Below are 17,454 nucleotides of genomic sequence, written 5' to 3' on the forward strand. Positions count from 1 at the left end.
ACATTTCATCACTTATTTCATCAAACACTGGTGACAAGAAGTGGCAAAACTACATGGAGAAGTCACAAGGAAATAAGAACGCTGTAACATCTTGGGTATGGGCTGCACGGCAAACAGAAGGACACTGATGGGGAAGGACTGCAGTCACAACGCTAAGAAACGGAGGGAGCACAGAATTGCAAAAGCTTTTGTCAATAGAATTTCATACCCAATTATTGTCACGGGACTCTCAAATTTTATTTCCTGCAATTCTTCTGGCAAAAGGCCAGTTCTCACATGACCTCCATAATTTTTTTTAATCCTATCAATGAAATCGTCCTTCCTTCGAGGCAGGCCATTTTCTTCCCTTTTAAGACAGCTGATTTCCTTTAGAATTTGGAACTGTTTCATAAGAAAACTGACCATAAATAGCAAGCTTTCTCTTACAGAGATGGACAAATATTAGCATGCTAACATCTGCAAGCCTTTGATTTTTGTTACAATTATACTAGACGGAGCCCACCCACAGAGGATGCCATCCAAAGAGGCTTCTTTTCTTTCTTAACTGGGTGAAAAATGGTTGTGCCAGGCAGCAACTTTTAACACGGGTAAAGAGAGGACGATACGTACCAGCACAGGATCCTTGGGAGATGCAGGGCCTCTTCTGCGTGCTGCAGTGGTTGGTATCGGCCGTCTCTCTGAGCAAGGAGCACAATCAATTCATAATCTCACGCCTGCTTCTGGTCTGGGCTAGCAATGCAGGGTCAGCGTTGATTTGAACCTACTAGATAGCCTAAGAATTAACAGGTTATTTTATTACTTAACAAATCCAGGTGATGGGATCAACTCAGTGGGGCTCTTTTCTGCATAGCAATGCCGAAGGCCTTCGATCTACCTGCCCTCCCTGCAGCGCGTAGGGTAGGTGGCAGGGAGCAGAGCCTGATTCAACAGCGGCTATTGCTCATTTTCTTGTCACTCTATAGGTCAGCGGCTGGCAGAAATCTCTGCGGAAACGCATCTAAAAATATTTTGAAAACTTGGCCTCCGCTGATGAGCAAATTAAGTGGTGACTCATGCTCCCATCAGCTCCAGACTTGATTACTGCAATTTGATGGACTGAGAAGCTGATATTCCACCGAGACTGCAATTTGCTTAGGGGAGCAGCCGAGAGGCCTCATTGGCACCAATTGCTTCCAACACATCTCTCTTGTCCTTTTAATCATTAACAAATTTAATTTCACTTCTCACTGAAGATCTCACTCTCCACCTTTCTGGCAAGAGAACAATTTAGAGGCTGCTTCCATGACCTCTGCTACAGCTCTAGATGCCAGCATGAGGCAGACCCGCCTGCAGCAATGCCTCGCACCTGCGTTTCCTGGCATTCCTTTCTCCGGTCCTGCACATCTAAAGCCATCGGACAGACCTTGTGCATGCAACTCCGGAAGATTACTTACCATCCTGCAAGGTGTTCTCTGTTGAATGAGAATTTTACAGGAACCGTACACATAAAACTTCGAAGGATTTAATCCAAAATGCCTCCTCAAAGAAGTCACAGTCTAATGATGACAATTGATAACATGGTCTCAGCAAGAAAACAGCAAAGAGGACACAACCTCCCTCTTCTGCCATTATTCTGATACGATGCTGTAGTTTTGGTCTGGGAGACTGGGGCTACCCACGGAAATAGGGACGAAAGGGATTTGGTTTGTTAGATGCTGGAAAGGGCAGGCCATTAAATCTAAAGTAAAATACTATTCATTTACTGTCCTCATGTGTTACATTATCACGGAGCTTTGTTAGAACAATGGCAGGGCTTTTCAAACAGCTTCCCCAGGGAGATCGCTCTGCAGCTTAACAGCCCTTTCACTGGAGATGTGCAAGTGTAACCGAGGGCAGAATTTAGTCTCTTGTCTACTTAACGTGTTTGCGAGGGACTGTATGTGTTTCTGGCACTTTATAATAATAGTAATATAAATGCATATGGATTATAAGAAAATGGAGAAACTATGATTTAGCCCTTTACTGTGTTGTAATTCCCAAATGCATCAACATCTATTTAAGTGCAAAATAGTCTACAGTTTACAAATATAGTGCTGCAATCATCTGCTGTAAAGGTTCTGTATGAGATTATGGCTCAATACAAAACACAATGCAGTGTCTGAAATTTCATTTTTAATGTCAGAATAACATCAAAAAAGTAGCTCTTTCTCCATATGCAGTCTTGCAAAAAAAAGTATACAAGGGACTTGGTCCTTTCTGGTGATTTCTACGTATATAACTGCTCATCTCTTATGCACATATGCACTTGCACATAAATAAATGTGCTTGTAGACAGACAATATTTCATCTCGCCTTCTACCCTCCTGCTGTCTAGGTATTTCCACAGAAAACCGTACACAAATAAAACTAACAGCTCCTCTTTCCCTGACTGCCAGAATAACGTAGAGGACGACTTCTGTACAACCACACTGCTGGATTACTCGCCTTTTGCTCTGTGAACAAGCACAACTGCGCAGCTTCTGCTGAGACTGCCTTTTCTGTCGTGTAACCTATTCGCACTAACTAGAGGATATAGAAGAAAAAACACAACCACAATTTTGATTCTAACTACATAAAAAAATGATTTATCTTGGACCTATTACTGGGGTCATCAAAAGCTTCTCAATTTAGTGAGCAAAAAGGGAAATAAAATGTTTGAGTAACTCAACACAAAGCGCTAACATTCCCTGTGACGTCTGAAGTGCTCTTTTATTGTTTGGGCGTTTTTTTTCCTCTGCTATCATTAGATGGGATTATAGATACGCAGAAGGTAAGAAGTGTTGATGGTCAAGAAAATCCTTATGTTTTAACACGGACAAAGTTCTCGTCTGCCATCAGTTTTGCCCGATTATGTTCAATACCAGATACCTCTCAGTTAAATTTAAAGCCAGGAAGTTGAAAAGGTTCAGAACTGTTCAAACCCTCTACTGAAAACCTGGTGGAGTTCAATGAATTAATTTTCAGTTGATGATAATTTGCAGTATTCCGAGGACTTTCTAACCCAAGTTTAGTTCATAAAATATTTCTGTACAGTTCACGGATTTTATTTTTTTTTTTAAAGAACAAGCAGCTTAAAAGCTTACCCACAAAAGAACAAAACATAGGTAACAGAGGTAAAAAGCTGACCTAGAGGAAAAGTAATTTTACCTTATTTACCTATTAACAAGATTAAATTCAAAACCATTCTGTTTATTAAAGACATATAGGCAAAATAACAAGTCATAAAACAAACATCTTAACAGTCTTTAAACATAACAGAATTGATATGCATAATTAAATTTCATTAAGTATGGATTTAATATATGTATTTCAGTTTTGCTTTGTATTCCCTTTAGACCAACACCTCCAACACTCATACACAATATTTAGGCTGCCCCAAGCAATCAACAAGGACTTTGTAAAGGCTCTAACAAAACTCTGTCTTAAAGCAGTTCGAAATATTCTTAAATGAAGAAAAAATTTAACAAAGGAAAAAGGATGCATCCAGTGGAATCCAAGCAAGTTGTTGGATGTACTGAAAGTCGGAGGTTCAGTACGTAGAGGTAGCTCCGTAAAGGTACTTGCAGTGTTCTGACTATTTAGCATTGACACAACCACAGTAAATTACTGTATGCTTGAACTCTTTCTATACATTTAAAAAAAGCGAGCACTCTTTCTGGGCCAGTTGCTTTGCCATTCAAAACCAACAGAAAACGTCAGCAATTTCAGTGGGATTGGGATTAAGTTCTTATATATTCTGAAAGTTCAGGTTTATGGAAACAGAACAAAAATAAACTGTCCTGAGTCTGGACTCTCTGCTGCAAGCAGGGTCTTTAAGCCCAGACAAAGGAATTTCTTCCCACATGGAGCCAGTTACCGGTTAGCATGCTCAAGGAAGGGGAACCTTGAATTTGGCCCAAGAACGCGCATGCTATTCTCTCCCATTAACTTGCAGGCTGGCCTGTTGGTGGATCTTGACTATGCTGCATGGAGATGTGCTGATCAAAACTGTGAGCTCTCTGCCCGCTGCCCTTTGCATCACTGGCTAGTGAGGAGAGAGCGTGGCCCTGGGGGACATGGGCGGTGGCCAGTGTCCCTCAGCCCTCCTGCCTGCTCAGTGCGCAGAGCTTCATCCCCCCTCCAGGGAATGAAAGAATTCAGCATGTTGCCGCCTCACGTACCTTTGTTACATGGTCATTTTATTGGTGGTGACAATTCTGAACAAGGAGATGCTGCCAGGTCCTGGTAGTTTCTCACACAGGTGGCAACAGAGCAGTCTTGGACTGACTGTCCATCAGGTAAAGCACCGATGATTGGTACCAGATTACTTTCCTGTTCTTCACAGGAATAATGGACTAGAAATAACAGACTAGGTAAACCAAACGTGATTTTTTTCACTAAGGCAAAAGGATATGAATTTCACATGCCTGTTGTCATACAAAAGATCTTTAGTTTGTGCAAATGGCTATAGCCTTATCAGAGCTGCGATAATTTACACCTGCTAAAGATCTGCTCCTAGGTGTTTGCACTCAGTCACACCATTAACTGCAATGTTAATTATGACACATGTGAAACTTCTGCATTTATATCGATCCCAGTTTGACCTATTTCCTTCCTTCCTTTTAATGCTCAATTGCCAGCATGGTTTTTGCAGATGGGTACACCTTGAAGTCTGGACTAGAGTATGCTTCCGAAATCTTAATCTCCCAGACAAGATGCAGTGCTGGCTATATGTTTAAATATATGCCTGTGTTCCTTTCTCTTCATTGCTCCTCTTAGAAATAGTATATTGTATTCTTTTTTAGTAGAAGTTTATTAAAAAGAGTAACATTTTATTTTTTAAAAAGTTGTGACCGATTGTCAAATTAGCTAAGATAGCATTTCTGTTACTATAAGGATCCTTTTAATTGCCAAAAAAACTAAAAAATTGTCAACTTACTTGTCCCCACAAGCTATTACTCATTACCAATGCAGCAATATAGAAAATGTAGCTTGGCTTCCTACAATAAAGGCTCTGTTTCAATATTAGCATCCTAAATTCTGTCACTGCAGATCTCTGTGCATTGCACTGGAGGAAGGGAAAGAAAAAAGAAATAACAAAAATTTGTGTTCTTCAGGGGTAAATTATAAAAGATCTCCTAGCTGCAAACACAAATACTTCACTCATAACCCAAGCACCAGACCATTTCTTTGAAGAAGCTTATGAGGCATTTAAGATATACAATGGCACAATATCATACAATGGAATTGAAAGAATTTTCTTGAGAAACCATTAACTTTGAAGGAATGTCTAGACAACTGTGTCAACAAATGCAAATAATTCATGCTTCTCAGCTTCTATCCAATGGATGGCCCCATGCTGAGTATACACAAACTCAGAAGAAAAAGGCATGTCACAGTCATATGACTAGGGAGTGTAACAGAGTCACACAGAAATTCAAGTCAATCTTGGAAAATAAACCTTCAGAAAGCTCTTCCCCAGGATACGCCAGCAGTGGGATAGGCTTCTGGTCCTTTTGGCTAGTTTAAGACAGAGACTTACAGCTGGTGCACCCTGGCTTCAAAGCAGGGGCAACGGAAGAAACAGCTGTTAGTCATGACCATTCACTCAGTTAGAAAAATAAAAACTAAAGGACTCCAAAATACTGTACAACCTCTTGCAGTAACCAACAAAGTGGCTTCTGGAAACAATGCAGTTGCCAAAAATGCATCTGTAAGGCACTTAACCGGTATCTTTTTTATATATATATATTTAAAAAAATAAAATATGCACCGAAGCAACATTCACAAATACCCAGTTGTCTCAATTGTCCGTGTGTACAGTATAGTACATATATACATTCACTGTGACACAGGCCATCTCCATAATTATACCTTCACGGGTGCTTTGGGCTGCCTGGTTAACTTCTGTGCCTGTGAACAGTAAACAAAACAGTCACTTTTTTACATTCTTAAAAGACAACCGACAGCGCAAGACAAGATTCTGACGTCAGAAGACGTCTGTCACTGCAAGACGTCAGTGCAGAATTACTTTTTTAAGAAAGAAACAAGCGATTTTCAGTCTCAAATATGTCTGATGGGTCTTCCTATTGTAGATATTAACCTTTAATATTGTACATTTAAAGCTTGTAAGCACTGGTTGAAAAATGCTCCAGCACAAATGTAAACCCTCAAAAAAAATCCAAACCTTTAAAAATAAATAGGCTATATTCCCCTCAGAAACACCAGCTTTCAGCAACACCAGCATTTAACTATTGTTAAATCTAGCCATCTGAGATTAGTCTTTTGGATATTATTCAGCAAGAGGCTTTGGAGAGAGACATCATTCCACGTTTTGTTTGGGGAAACAATTTTTTAACTTTGTAGTTTGGCAGATTCTGCTGCCATATTTACAAACTAGAAATACTTTAGTGTAGATGAACCTCTAAATATTTAAATTCAATTTCATACAACCAGATCACATGTACTATCATAATTAAGTAAGAATGTCACTGCAGTTGAGTACTGTGACTGGATAACCGTCTCCCCCTGCAAGAGAGATGCCAAAATGAAGCCAAGGTGTTTATAGAAAATAAACATCAAGGGTGATGATGACATGTTTATTTTCAAAGCGGGAGACCATTATCCAGTCACAACATTCACTTCTATTATACTTATTATAACTGTACCAGACCCAACCTCATTGATTTTTTTTCAAAGAGTAATTAAAATAACATTTGTGAATAATACAGAAGACCAACTGAAGAAACTGCTGCAACAGAACAACAATCCCCCAGAGTGGTTCTACGGTAGCATTACAGTCTGATTAACACAGGAGGTTTATTTGATGCTTAATGAATAAGAAACTAGTGCTGGTGAACTGTAAATCTCTCCAGTACTGGATGGCTTTTCTGATGCCCTGTTTAAAGGCTGTGTTAACTTGCAGCAACTGACAGCAGCCCCTAAAGGCCATTTCCACCCCTGAGGATGAGGGAGGTCTGGATGAGTTCCAGCCCCACTCCTGGTCTTGGCAGCAGCCAGCAGTTAGATGCTGAAGAGGAGCCAGCATTGCAGGGATAGTTCTGTCACCGGTAGTGTCAACTTTAGGCTATCTTTCTGCAGGAATAGCATGGAATTTTCTTTACATGACCCGTAATGTCTCCTGGTAATTTCTGATTTAAAAAAAATCATGACTTTCAGACTGATGGAGAAATGACAGATGAATCTCAAATTTCCATGTTCAGATGCTAAGATAACCGTATCTTAACACGGTCTGATTTCTGACCCAGTTTGTGAAAATTAAGAGTTTTCCTGCTTTTTACAATTCAGCTAACCAAAGACGGAGCCACATAAAAATCACTTATTTGGGGAACTTAGCATTTAAGTTAGCAAAGTTAGGGGAGTGACGCTAGTAAAATGGCAGTCTGTCGGGTTTTACTGAAAATTTGGAACATGGAAGTTATTAAAAAAAAAAAAAGTAATTCTGCACTGACGAGTGGAGAATGGAGGTTACTGGTGGCACTGGTCTTCCCGCAGTAGGTCTCAACCTTCACCTAAAATGGTTGCCAAAGACTGATTCAGTTGCCACAGCTCCTTGATCGTTATTATCTCAGAACATTAGAGACAGCATTAAAATCAGCTGCATGGACCAGCTTTCTGCGAGGAGGTTACTACTGTTCTGAGAACCTGACTAAAACCATTGCAATTATTTCATATACATCACAGAATGGCTGTCAGATGTCAATAGCTTCAATCTATACTGAAATAAGCATAATTTGAATCAGCGATGTCGATGCAAAAACCTCTCGGTCATAGTCCTAAAAGTTATCCCATGCCATAATTTTGCATGAAATGTGATGCCCCAGTCTTCTGCAGACTTCTTGCTATTGTAAAGGGTGACCCACGTAGAAAAAAGAATAAAAATTAAAAGTTTTCATCCTGCTTCAATTCAATTCGGAAAGTGCTCTCATTTTACCTGATTTCCCAAACTCCCATGCCCGTGGACAAATCTTTGCACTTCTTCATAAGGGAGATCCAAAGCTCTGATTATTATCTAAAGATGGAGCCATTCTTATTGGGCATAATCTGAATTCATAATTTGAACTAACTGTAGAGGTCTGACTTCAAGATTTGAACCTTTTCATAGCCAAGAGGGATAAATGAACTTTATGGATGCATTTTTAACTTGATACTACTGTGACTATCACTGTCATAAAGGAAGTAAGGGTACAGAAAAATCCCTACCATGGTATCTCCAAGAAGGAACATGAGGAGTTTAAGACATGCATTTAGGTATTTTTTTCCCTCATTGCACACTTTCCATTGTAAAGCAAAACCAGTAATTCTTACCTTTTGCCTAGAAACCATCCAAGATTTTATTGTTGGTACCAACAAACTGCCAAGAAGAATCTGAGCAGGATGATAGATGAGTAAGGGGACGGAAATTAAGGACAGGTGCTCGTAACCCGCAAATACTATCTTCAGCATTGGGATCCCTGCAGGCAGAAAAACAGGAGACAGACTCTCACCTCAGACTTCAAGCTCCAGATAAAAGAAACGCATTTTATGTTGCACTGACATTTCACCAAAAATAAACCCCAAAACAAACAAAATGAAGACTCAGAAGTTATATATTAAAAAGGCAACCCAAACAAACCAGAAGAACATGAACAAAAAAAAAAAAATACACGGCAGAGAAAGGAAGGAGTAGGGGAATGCCATAAAAGATCTTTTCTAATTATGCTAATAGCTGTCAAACACCTGCTGAAGACTCAATATAAAATACATTCTGCTATAGCATTGACTGTTTGGTTGATGAGCATCGTTCTGTACTGCTTATTTACTACTTCTTCTCACTGTGCTCTGTTTTGTGTTTTCATGATTGTCCTCCACCCAACCTGCCTGGCTCCCGCTTGTGACCTTTCTTCAGTCCGTTCACCATGGGAGGAGGGTTGCGTTTTCCTGGCATACTCCCTGTCAGTTGGTGATACCCAAATGACAGCCCTTCCTGATTCATGCAGTCAAGGCAGAGTCAAGTACTCTGCAGGCGAGTGGTCATGTGTTAGAGAGCAAAACTCTCTGCTCTACCTGTATGTTTCACAAGAGATACAGAACGAGAGAGAAAAGGTTTGGTGAACCGAGTGAGCAATATGAAGTGATCATGCCTATGAAGAGTTAGGGAGCAGCTGGAGTACAGAAGTTGGTAGATGCTAGAATAAGGAAGTGTTAAGAGCTAGAGATGGGCCATATTTTATGAGAGCTTGAATTTGCACTGAACACTGCTAATTCTATTAGACATCTCCATGCATAATCATCCCACCTGATGATGTGACACGGAAAATCAAATTTGATTTAGTTTCGCAGTAATGAAACCGATTATGTTTACTTTGAACATGTTATTGTTCAAAATTATCTGTTTAAATCTTGGAACTTTGCTACCATGCTCCACAAAGCATAGGCATGGGCAAAACTTGCAACCACCTCTGTCTTGCTTGACCAGACAATTGCATAGTCGCCAACAAGAGCAGCTGCGATTCCTCAGGAGCCCCCTGACAACACACCTTATTTTATCCCTCATCTTAAACGTCATTCTAGGAATCTTCCGCCAGCATCAACCTTGCAGTAAAGCGGTCTACAGCTTTCACAGAGCTCATCTGTGTGCCTCCTTTCTTAGCAATCACAAAAAGCTGAGCTTTGTGCCACATGCCCTCCATTCCCCCATTAGTAGATGTTTCAGATCAGCCAAAGTTGCCATGTTTACATAAACTTTTCTCTATGTCTTGAATAAATTTCTGTTCTCAACACCCTTTCAGGTTTCCCTTAATGAAAGTTGCCTCCTCCCTATGCGAAGAAACAGCTCATTTGTTGAATATTATTGCTCCCCCAGTGCCCTGCTATTGCTGTCACTTCTACGCTTGCTGAAATCACAATGTTTCCACAGCACTATTTCTTGTAATTATTTTAATTAGCTTCATCACATTACACCACTAACAATCTTGTCCCCATACTAGTAGCCTTTACTTACGTGGATATTTCCAGAGAAGGAATAAATCAAATAAATAAAGGCTTGCGTGCTTAATTTCAATATTATAATTACCTTCCAAACAACACGATGGACTGATCACACAATAGGGCTGTTTATTATTAACATTAATTTCTGGAGCTTACAAATAGATAGTATTTGGATAGAAATTAAATGGGCACTTGCATTATATTAAGGTGTGTAATTTACTTTAAAATGTCCATCATACTGTTTTTGTAAACAGATAAAGGTTTTATTACCTGTTCCCAAATCTCAACTTGATCCTTGTGGGTCCTTTTCTGTTCTCTAACCACAGAAAAAAAACCCCTAGAGTCCCAAGTTATGAACATGCTATATTTATGTTCGTAAGACAGCACCTGGTGTTTTGGTAGTGCAATTTCATCCATAGATCCAAAAACACTTTAGTAAGCTGAACAGGACTCCTACAGAGAATCAGAGAACACTAAAATGACTAGCCTAAGATCACACAGAAAACTAACGACAGAGATGTGAACGGAATGGATCCAAAGCGACTGAGACATGCTTTAGATTACTGTATATTTTCTGAAAGAAAAGATGAGAAATTCCAGCCTAAAAGGTAAATTCTCTAGAGGAAAGCTATTTCCGTAAACTAGAAAAAGAAAATTAAAGTTGTCAAATATAAATACAAAATACTATAATTAGTGTGACAATATAATTAGATCACTGGGTGGAAAGAGGTTCTTAATTCACAGCTTGTTTAAATACATGTCACAACAACAGGTTCCTGTAAGCTACTAATGTGCAATTAAAGTTCCTCTTATTTACCAGGAAAAACTAACTGGTGAAAAGAAGGAATAATAATCATTTTTGCAGGTAAACATTAGTTCAATGGAAAGAAAAAGCCCTGTTGCCTATTAATGCACTTGTGATTTTTATAATTCCAACTTTGCTAGTATGCAACTCTCTCAGAAAATATTTAATGACAAAGATCCACAGACTACAGTCAGAAATGCTTGTGTCAGTAATACTACCACAAAGCTAAACAAAACAGCATGGGTTTTATTTATTTTTAAAAATGTTGTCTAAACTTTTTCATAGCAATACATAGTAACTGCAAGCATCAGTACGACTGCTAATGTTTTCCAAATACATAAAACTCATGCAAATTCCTAATTAGGAAAAACATATTTTAATAGTTACTTTTCTCTCTCTCTTAAAAAGAAATATAACCATATTTTTTTAATGTATAAATAAAACACTTGGGGAAAAAAAAAACCTAAAAACCCAACAAACACAATGAAAACCAAATCCCAATCAAAGGAAGAAAAGTGACGTTATAATGCCTGCGTTGATGCTGTATGCTGAATCTTAGCCCGTAATGCATTTGCAAGATGAGATTATGAACTAGCACTAAGAGAAGCTATAACAGAACCACTGACTGAAATAGTAGTGACATGAACAGGTGCAGCTATAACGAAACTAATAAAGTGAGTGAGAGGAGTTTAAATCTTTCAGATAGATAGCAAGGAACGAAGGTGCTAAGCAAAATGGATGTGTTTATCTTTATTTTGGGCTGTCTGCTCCTCTTTTCTTCATCTTTTATAGCACATTGCTTCCAGTGCTAATGAGGTATGATAGATACACTAAGTCTAAGATCCATAAAATTTTGCACAGGATCAAATCACATACACTAAAACCCAGACCACTACCTTAGTCTTAAGTTTCCTCAAAGTACACAGTCCCTCCCTCCACCCTCCAATATTACTAGGGCATTTATTTGCCATCAGGAGCATTAAGGCTCCATTCACACGTATAAAGAATAATGCCTGTAAGGATTTTTAATTTTGTTTTCACAGAGCCATTAATCATGCTTATCTACATTTCATGGTATTTGGACTGACTTCTACGGGTCTTCATCTTGATTGACAATGGAGGAGGAACACTGGCATTATCAGTTTATAGACAATCTTTTAGTTAAGTTTTAAGACTGTCATCACGGTCTGAAGGCTCATGCCACAAACACCCATTCATGTTGCTGCGGTTTATGAAGCTACAGGCTTCCAGCAGCTTGGTTCAACTCCTCTGCCAACATATCTGCCTCCCTGAGAACTGAATGACAAAGTGCTCCTCTGTGGTTTGGTGCCAACTTGGGCAGCTTTGCTCAAAGTAGGGCTGTAACAAACTGCTGAGTTGCCAAAATCTTTTAAACAGCCTTATTGCATGTATGTGTGTCCAACTCCTGGGTCAGAGCTGACCAGACACTGTGACAACTGCAAGTCAGGGTTGTATCCCATCCTTCTGCAAAAAGAGGAGAAATGTGGTACCCAGCTGGGTGCGAAAACAGCACCTCACCTGACCAGGACTACAGAGAGCTGCAGCAGAAGGGAGGAAGCACTGAGATCATCCCACAAATACTCCTTACAAACAAGATCATTGGTATTCCCAGCTTTTTATCCTGAATCTCCCTCTTCTCCTTTCCTTGGTTGTGTTTCTCCTACCAGTAGTCCCCTGTGTTCCCATCTTCCTCCTTGCTCTTTGGCTCTGGTATTCAGAGGCTCTTTTTCTGTTTGTATTTTCTCCCTTCCTCCTTTTACCTCCTCTTCTCCACTCCCATGCTTCCAGCCTGCTTGGTTTTGCTTCCCAAGACCTTTGATTCTGCTCACTTGCAGCAGTGTAAATTTTGGGTACTTCCACTAAAATCACTAAGCTCCACTAAGTACAGCAGGCACTAAAAATCACAGTCCCACCACAACTGAGAGGCGTGAGTTAGGCCTGTGACAAGGAGTACATTTCATTTTTCTCTCTGTTTGCATCCTCACTCGGCCCATTTCACTTAAGAACTTTGCAAACCTGAGCAAGAGAAAAGCTGTTTAATCCGTGATCTTCAACAACAGCAAGGAAGAGTGAGAGGACTACTCTTACGGTCTGCTATAGGACAGCCCTCTTTGCCCTCCATTGCTCCAGGGTATTCTGGTTTGGCTCCAAGGCTGTGGTTTACCAGCCCTGGTCACTAGTAGCCTGCACAACTGAAAGCTATTTGTCCTTCCTCCAGCTTTGCACCCAGTATAACCTCCCACATCCTCCCCTTTCCCCTTTGCTACCTTCACGTTTCTTAGTCACCTTCTTAAAAGGCCCATGAAAATATCAGGCTGCACTTCGCTACGTTTAGTTAACTGTAAAATAATAATAATAAAAAATCCTAAAAGATTTGAAGGTATTTTTAAGATAATTTAAATATAGGACTCTTTTCATCTAGCTATCACTGCAGTAATATAAATGAAGCAAATTAATTTTAATGCTCCAAGGTACTGATTCTGTGTCACTGTCACTGACAGGATCCAACTAGACTTTATGAGATGGCATTTGACTTTATGGAAGTGAGCACTATGCACGCATTTACAATTTTACAGGGACTTTAAGCTGTCATGCTGAAAAATGTTTATAAAACATTAATCAAAAAATGCCTCTTTAATACAATGCATTGTCTGAAAGATGTTAGAAGGCACATATTGTAAATGGATTCTTTTTCTGACTAAAGTAATTTCTACCAAAAGCCTTTCCCCACTGCTATACAAGTACACAGTGTGGAGAGATAAAGAGCACTTTCTCAGCACATTACTACCTGATCCAAACACTTGGGAAATCACTAATGTACAGCATGCCATATTTCCATGTCACACATGACACATTTGTCTAAAATTACCCAACAGAGTTTGACATTGCAGCATATTCCATAGCAGGGCTTTCAACTGACATCTGCCAAGTAAGAACTTCAAGTAGGAGCTTTCTTCTTCTAACAAGCAAGTAAGAGTTTTCTTTTATCCTATACCCATGATGGAAGCGATAAAACAGTAAGTACTGGAAACCAGGGTTTTTTTTTCCTATTTTAATATGTTTATTTTATGTTCGCTGAATGTGTAAGCTCCCCTCAAAGCACTGTTTCATCATTTGCTGTTTTCTATCACATTGCAATGGGTTCAGAGAACTTAATAGAACATTTTTATTATGACTGAAACATAGGCCATTATCTCTCACACCCAAAGCAGAATTATGGCTAGATGCTCTACTTACATACTTTACCGTATAGGTTTTTCCCCTTCACTGTCTTCATAACAAACAATTTATTCTAAAACTTTATTGCTTACACACTGCTGCATTTCTTCTTAGGAAAAGAGGTTTGGCGAAAAACTAAGAGGTCATCACAAGGGCTATGGAAACACCAGGCGTTCAGGAATCAGAACAATGCTCACAAAGAGGCAGTGGAAATACTCTGAAGAAAAGCCTTGGCCTCTGGATTTTCAGTTCTCCCTTCTACTCATCTATACATTTCAGAACTCTCAATTGCCATAATCTTCAAGTGCAATTACAAAAATGAATCAAGCATATGATGGCAGCTTCTCTGACACTCTCCACACTACTCTCTTTCTGAAGGATCCTCTCAGGGGTTGATGTGAAAGGACCATTAGTAGGCCAAAAAGCTATTTCTTTTTTTCAACTGAGAAAAGGCCTGTAAAGGGGGGCATATATTGCATTAAACCCCTCCTAAGCTGCCAGAGCAGTGGGTTTCTGAGCTTACCCCTGCAAAGACAGTGCCAAATGAGCATCTGAAATTTTACCGCCAAGTTTCAGAATAGTATTGCATGTGGCCCAGTGACTGCATGGTGGGGAAGGGTGGTGAGATCCAGGCAAAATCCAGTTTAGAGGATTAGAAAAAGGTTGTTCATGCAGATAGCTACCAGAATGGCAAGATGCTGCTAATCTCTTGTTTAAGAACTTTCTTAAGGGTTCCCTGTCTCTTCCCAGGCAAATCACATTGCTACGGTTAGTTCTGAGGAGACTGAAGTTTATACACTGCCTATCCTCAGTGAAGGCTAGCCAGGGATAGAAGATGTTTCTTGCCCTTGTTCAGACTCTGTTACGACATACGGAGATCATGATAGGAGAAGATGCTTTTGACAAACAACTGGTTAAGGATTCTTTTTGCTATACCCATGCCCTCTCCAGAGCATGCACCGAACTCAAGTTAAATGCTCTTCCCTCAGGACCAGTTTCTTTCCAGTATGGGATTATGAAAGATACCTGACAACCCATAACAATACAAATATTCTCTTGCTCCTGAATATTCCCATTTCATCTGAAGAAAGCACCTTCCAATGTAATATGAAATCACTTTACATAGGAGAGACAACAGCTTACTTGCAGCTGAGCCCAAAACCATGGAAATCTGACTTTTGCCAGTAGGTACAAGAGAGATCATCCATCAGCACAACCACAACTACCTCCAGGTGATAAGACACTCAGTTTCTGATTGGGAAGGATCTGCAATGTTTGGAGCCATTGAGACTATGTTCCCTTTGCTTTTTTGCCCACATACATGCTGTATGAAGACTTGTGCTTATAATATTTTCAGGGAAAGAAGACAATTTTTTCAGTATGTTTTCGCATTTCAGGTCAGTGATAACCGTAATGGAAAGCAAAACACTGGCTCACAAAGTGGTAAAAACAAACATCTGAAGAGGAGGTTTTTACAAGGGACTGGTGAGACGTTAAGGAAGTCTGGAAAAGCTGCAGGGGAAAACTGCAAAATGGAGGGCTGTCCTAGTTCAGCTTGGAGGTCTGCGTGGACCCTAATCTTCAAAAACATTTTCACCTTTGTCCCCCACCTTGGGAAAGAACAATGATTTACCACAATATTCAACATTACATTAAATGACTTACTTCTTTTGGAAGACTAGAATTCTTGTGAAGACTTTGTACTGAATCAGAGCCATGTGGTCACATATTGGCCATATAGCTATGCTAGGATGGAAGAATTTCACAGAGACCCACGCTATGTTGTAAGAGACTGGACTGGTCTAATATTTAAGTAAAGAAGGAGAGGGAGGAAGAGAAAGGAATGGGAAATAAGACATTTATTTTGCCATAACTCTAACAAGAATAAAAAAAGAAGAAAACCTAATATGCTTTGAATGCTTTTACTAATTTTTGTTCTTCAGGTAACTGGCTCACTACACTCATCACAGAAATCAGAAATTTAAGTGCAATGTAAGTACAGTTAACAGGAAACAGCACATCTTGATACTATCAAAGTTTTAAGTAAATAAAAATGTAAAAACTGGGACAAAGAGAAAGAAAGTACAGTTTTTCTATTTCTGGGTTTTCAATGGGTGCATTCAGATTGGAAGTGATGTTCAATGAACAACACAGGCAACCTTACCAGCTGCTAACAATGAAACATTTAACACCAACAACTGAAGACTAGTGCCTTAGACTCCAAAACACCTCCACCTGTCTGACAACATGGTAGCAGTAATTAGTTAACAGGGAATTCAAGAATGAATTGAACCACCATAAGTCATATTTTAAATGTGACTTATCCTTAATTTGGCACCACAATGTGGGCATAGCAATGTTGTAAGCTGATCCTCCCACTTCAGTACTTTTTTTATTGCTTGGATATCAGTTGACTCTCCATACACGTAACATACTCAAGGCACAGGGTAAGTTCTTCCTTGTAATTCACTAGCAATATTTAAGCTGTGAAGTTTAAACGAATCGAATTTAAACACTTCCTTCCCTTCTCTATAATTCTTGTAGCCAATGCTTTTTGAAGATTTAATAGGTTAGACCTACTAATGAAAGGAATTCTGGACAAAGAGATTGACATACGTCCTAAAAACATGAAGCTAAGGTTTGATTAATTTGATTATTTCCTTGAACATTACTGCCATTTCCACACACAGCTAAGGCTAAGGTTTCTCAGCATTAAAGTTTTGATTATGTGGATTTTATTTACACATATTATTAAAAAAGCCATTCTGAACTTGTTTTATAGTTATATATAGTTTATAGTTTTATATTTGTAAACACAAGGAGGAAAGGATTATGCTCCAAACTATTTCATACTAGCTTTTAATTAGATTTTTTAAAAGCCTTTTTTCTGCTGAAACATTGCTGCAAAGGAAAACATAATACACAAATTCATTATAAATAGTAAAACAAGAAAATACTTCTTTTCATAAATAATAAAAAAAATTGTTAGCAATACTAGCATAATTTTTCCTTTAATTCTCTCTGCATCTGATTTCTGTGGCCAAGAAAAGAAGATGCGAGGCCAGAAAAGTTTTAATGCTCCAGTCGTTTAGGAAAGCATTTGGAGAAAACGGCTCACTACCCAGAAATACTGAGGGATACTATTTCCTATTTTAAAACTCTATGGACTCGGCTTATGTGCTTGCAGTGGTCATTGCAGCTTTTAGAGGAGGAGCCCTCTTCCAGATTCCCAAAACTATCCTGTAATAGGAGATTTCTAAATTTTGCTGCTGCTGTTGATTTTTCACATCTTTGCACCCATCGTTTTAGAAGTGTCTGGAGTCAGCAGCTCAGGCTGGCTGCCAGAAGGTGCACTGAGAGCAGCAAATGTAGACGCAACTCTCTCAAGGAGACTCAACATCATCTTCAATACTCGCCAGCTT

The 17,454-nt window shown here is 39.3% G+C and overlaps 1 protein-coding gene across 3 annotated transcripts in view; it reads right to left on the minus strand.

Moving 5' to 3' along the window:
- Positions 1 to 17,454, minus strand: part of SLC10A7 (solute carrier family 10 member 7) — a 155,649-nt gene that overhangs the window by 2,230 nt on the left and 135,965 nt on the right. For 2 of the 3 annotated variants that reach the window (XR_008466545.1, XR_008466544.1), the window contains 2 exons: positions 8,326 to 8,471; positions 610 to 5,910 (listed from right to left, as the gene is read on the minus strand). Coding sequence is in view for 1 of the 3 variants with exons in the window: in XM_054202288.1 (XP_054058263.1) it covers positions 5,866 to 5,910; positions 8,326 to 8,471 (191 nt within the window). In the remaining 2 variants the exon portion in view is untranslated. Of the gene's footprint in view, positions 1 to 8; positions 5,911 to 8,325; positions 8,472 to 17,454 lie in introns of those variants that run through there. The other variant, XM_054202288.1, reaches the window with a different exon arrangement.

The sequence above is a fragment of the Rissa tridactyla genome, chromosome 5 (genome assembly GCF_028500815.1).
Source record: "Rissa tridactyla isolate bRisTri1 chromosome 5, bRisTri1.patW.cur.20221130, whole genome shotgun sequence".
NCBI lineage: Eukaryota > Metazoa > Chordata > Aves > Charadriiformes > Laridae > Rissa > Rissa tridactyla.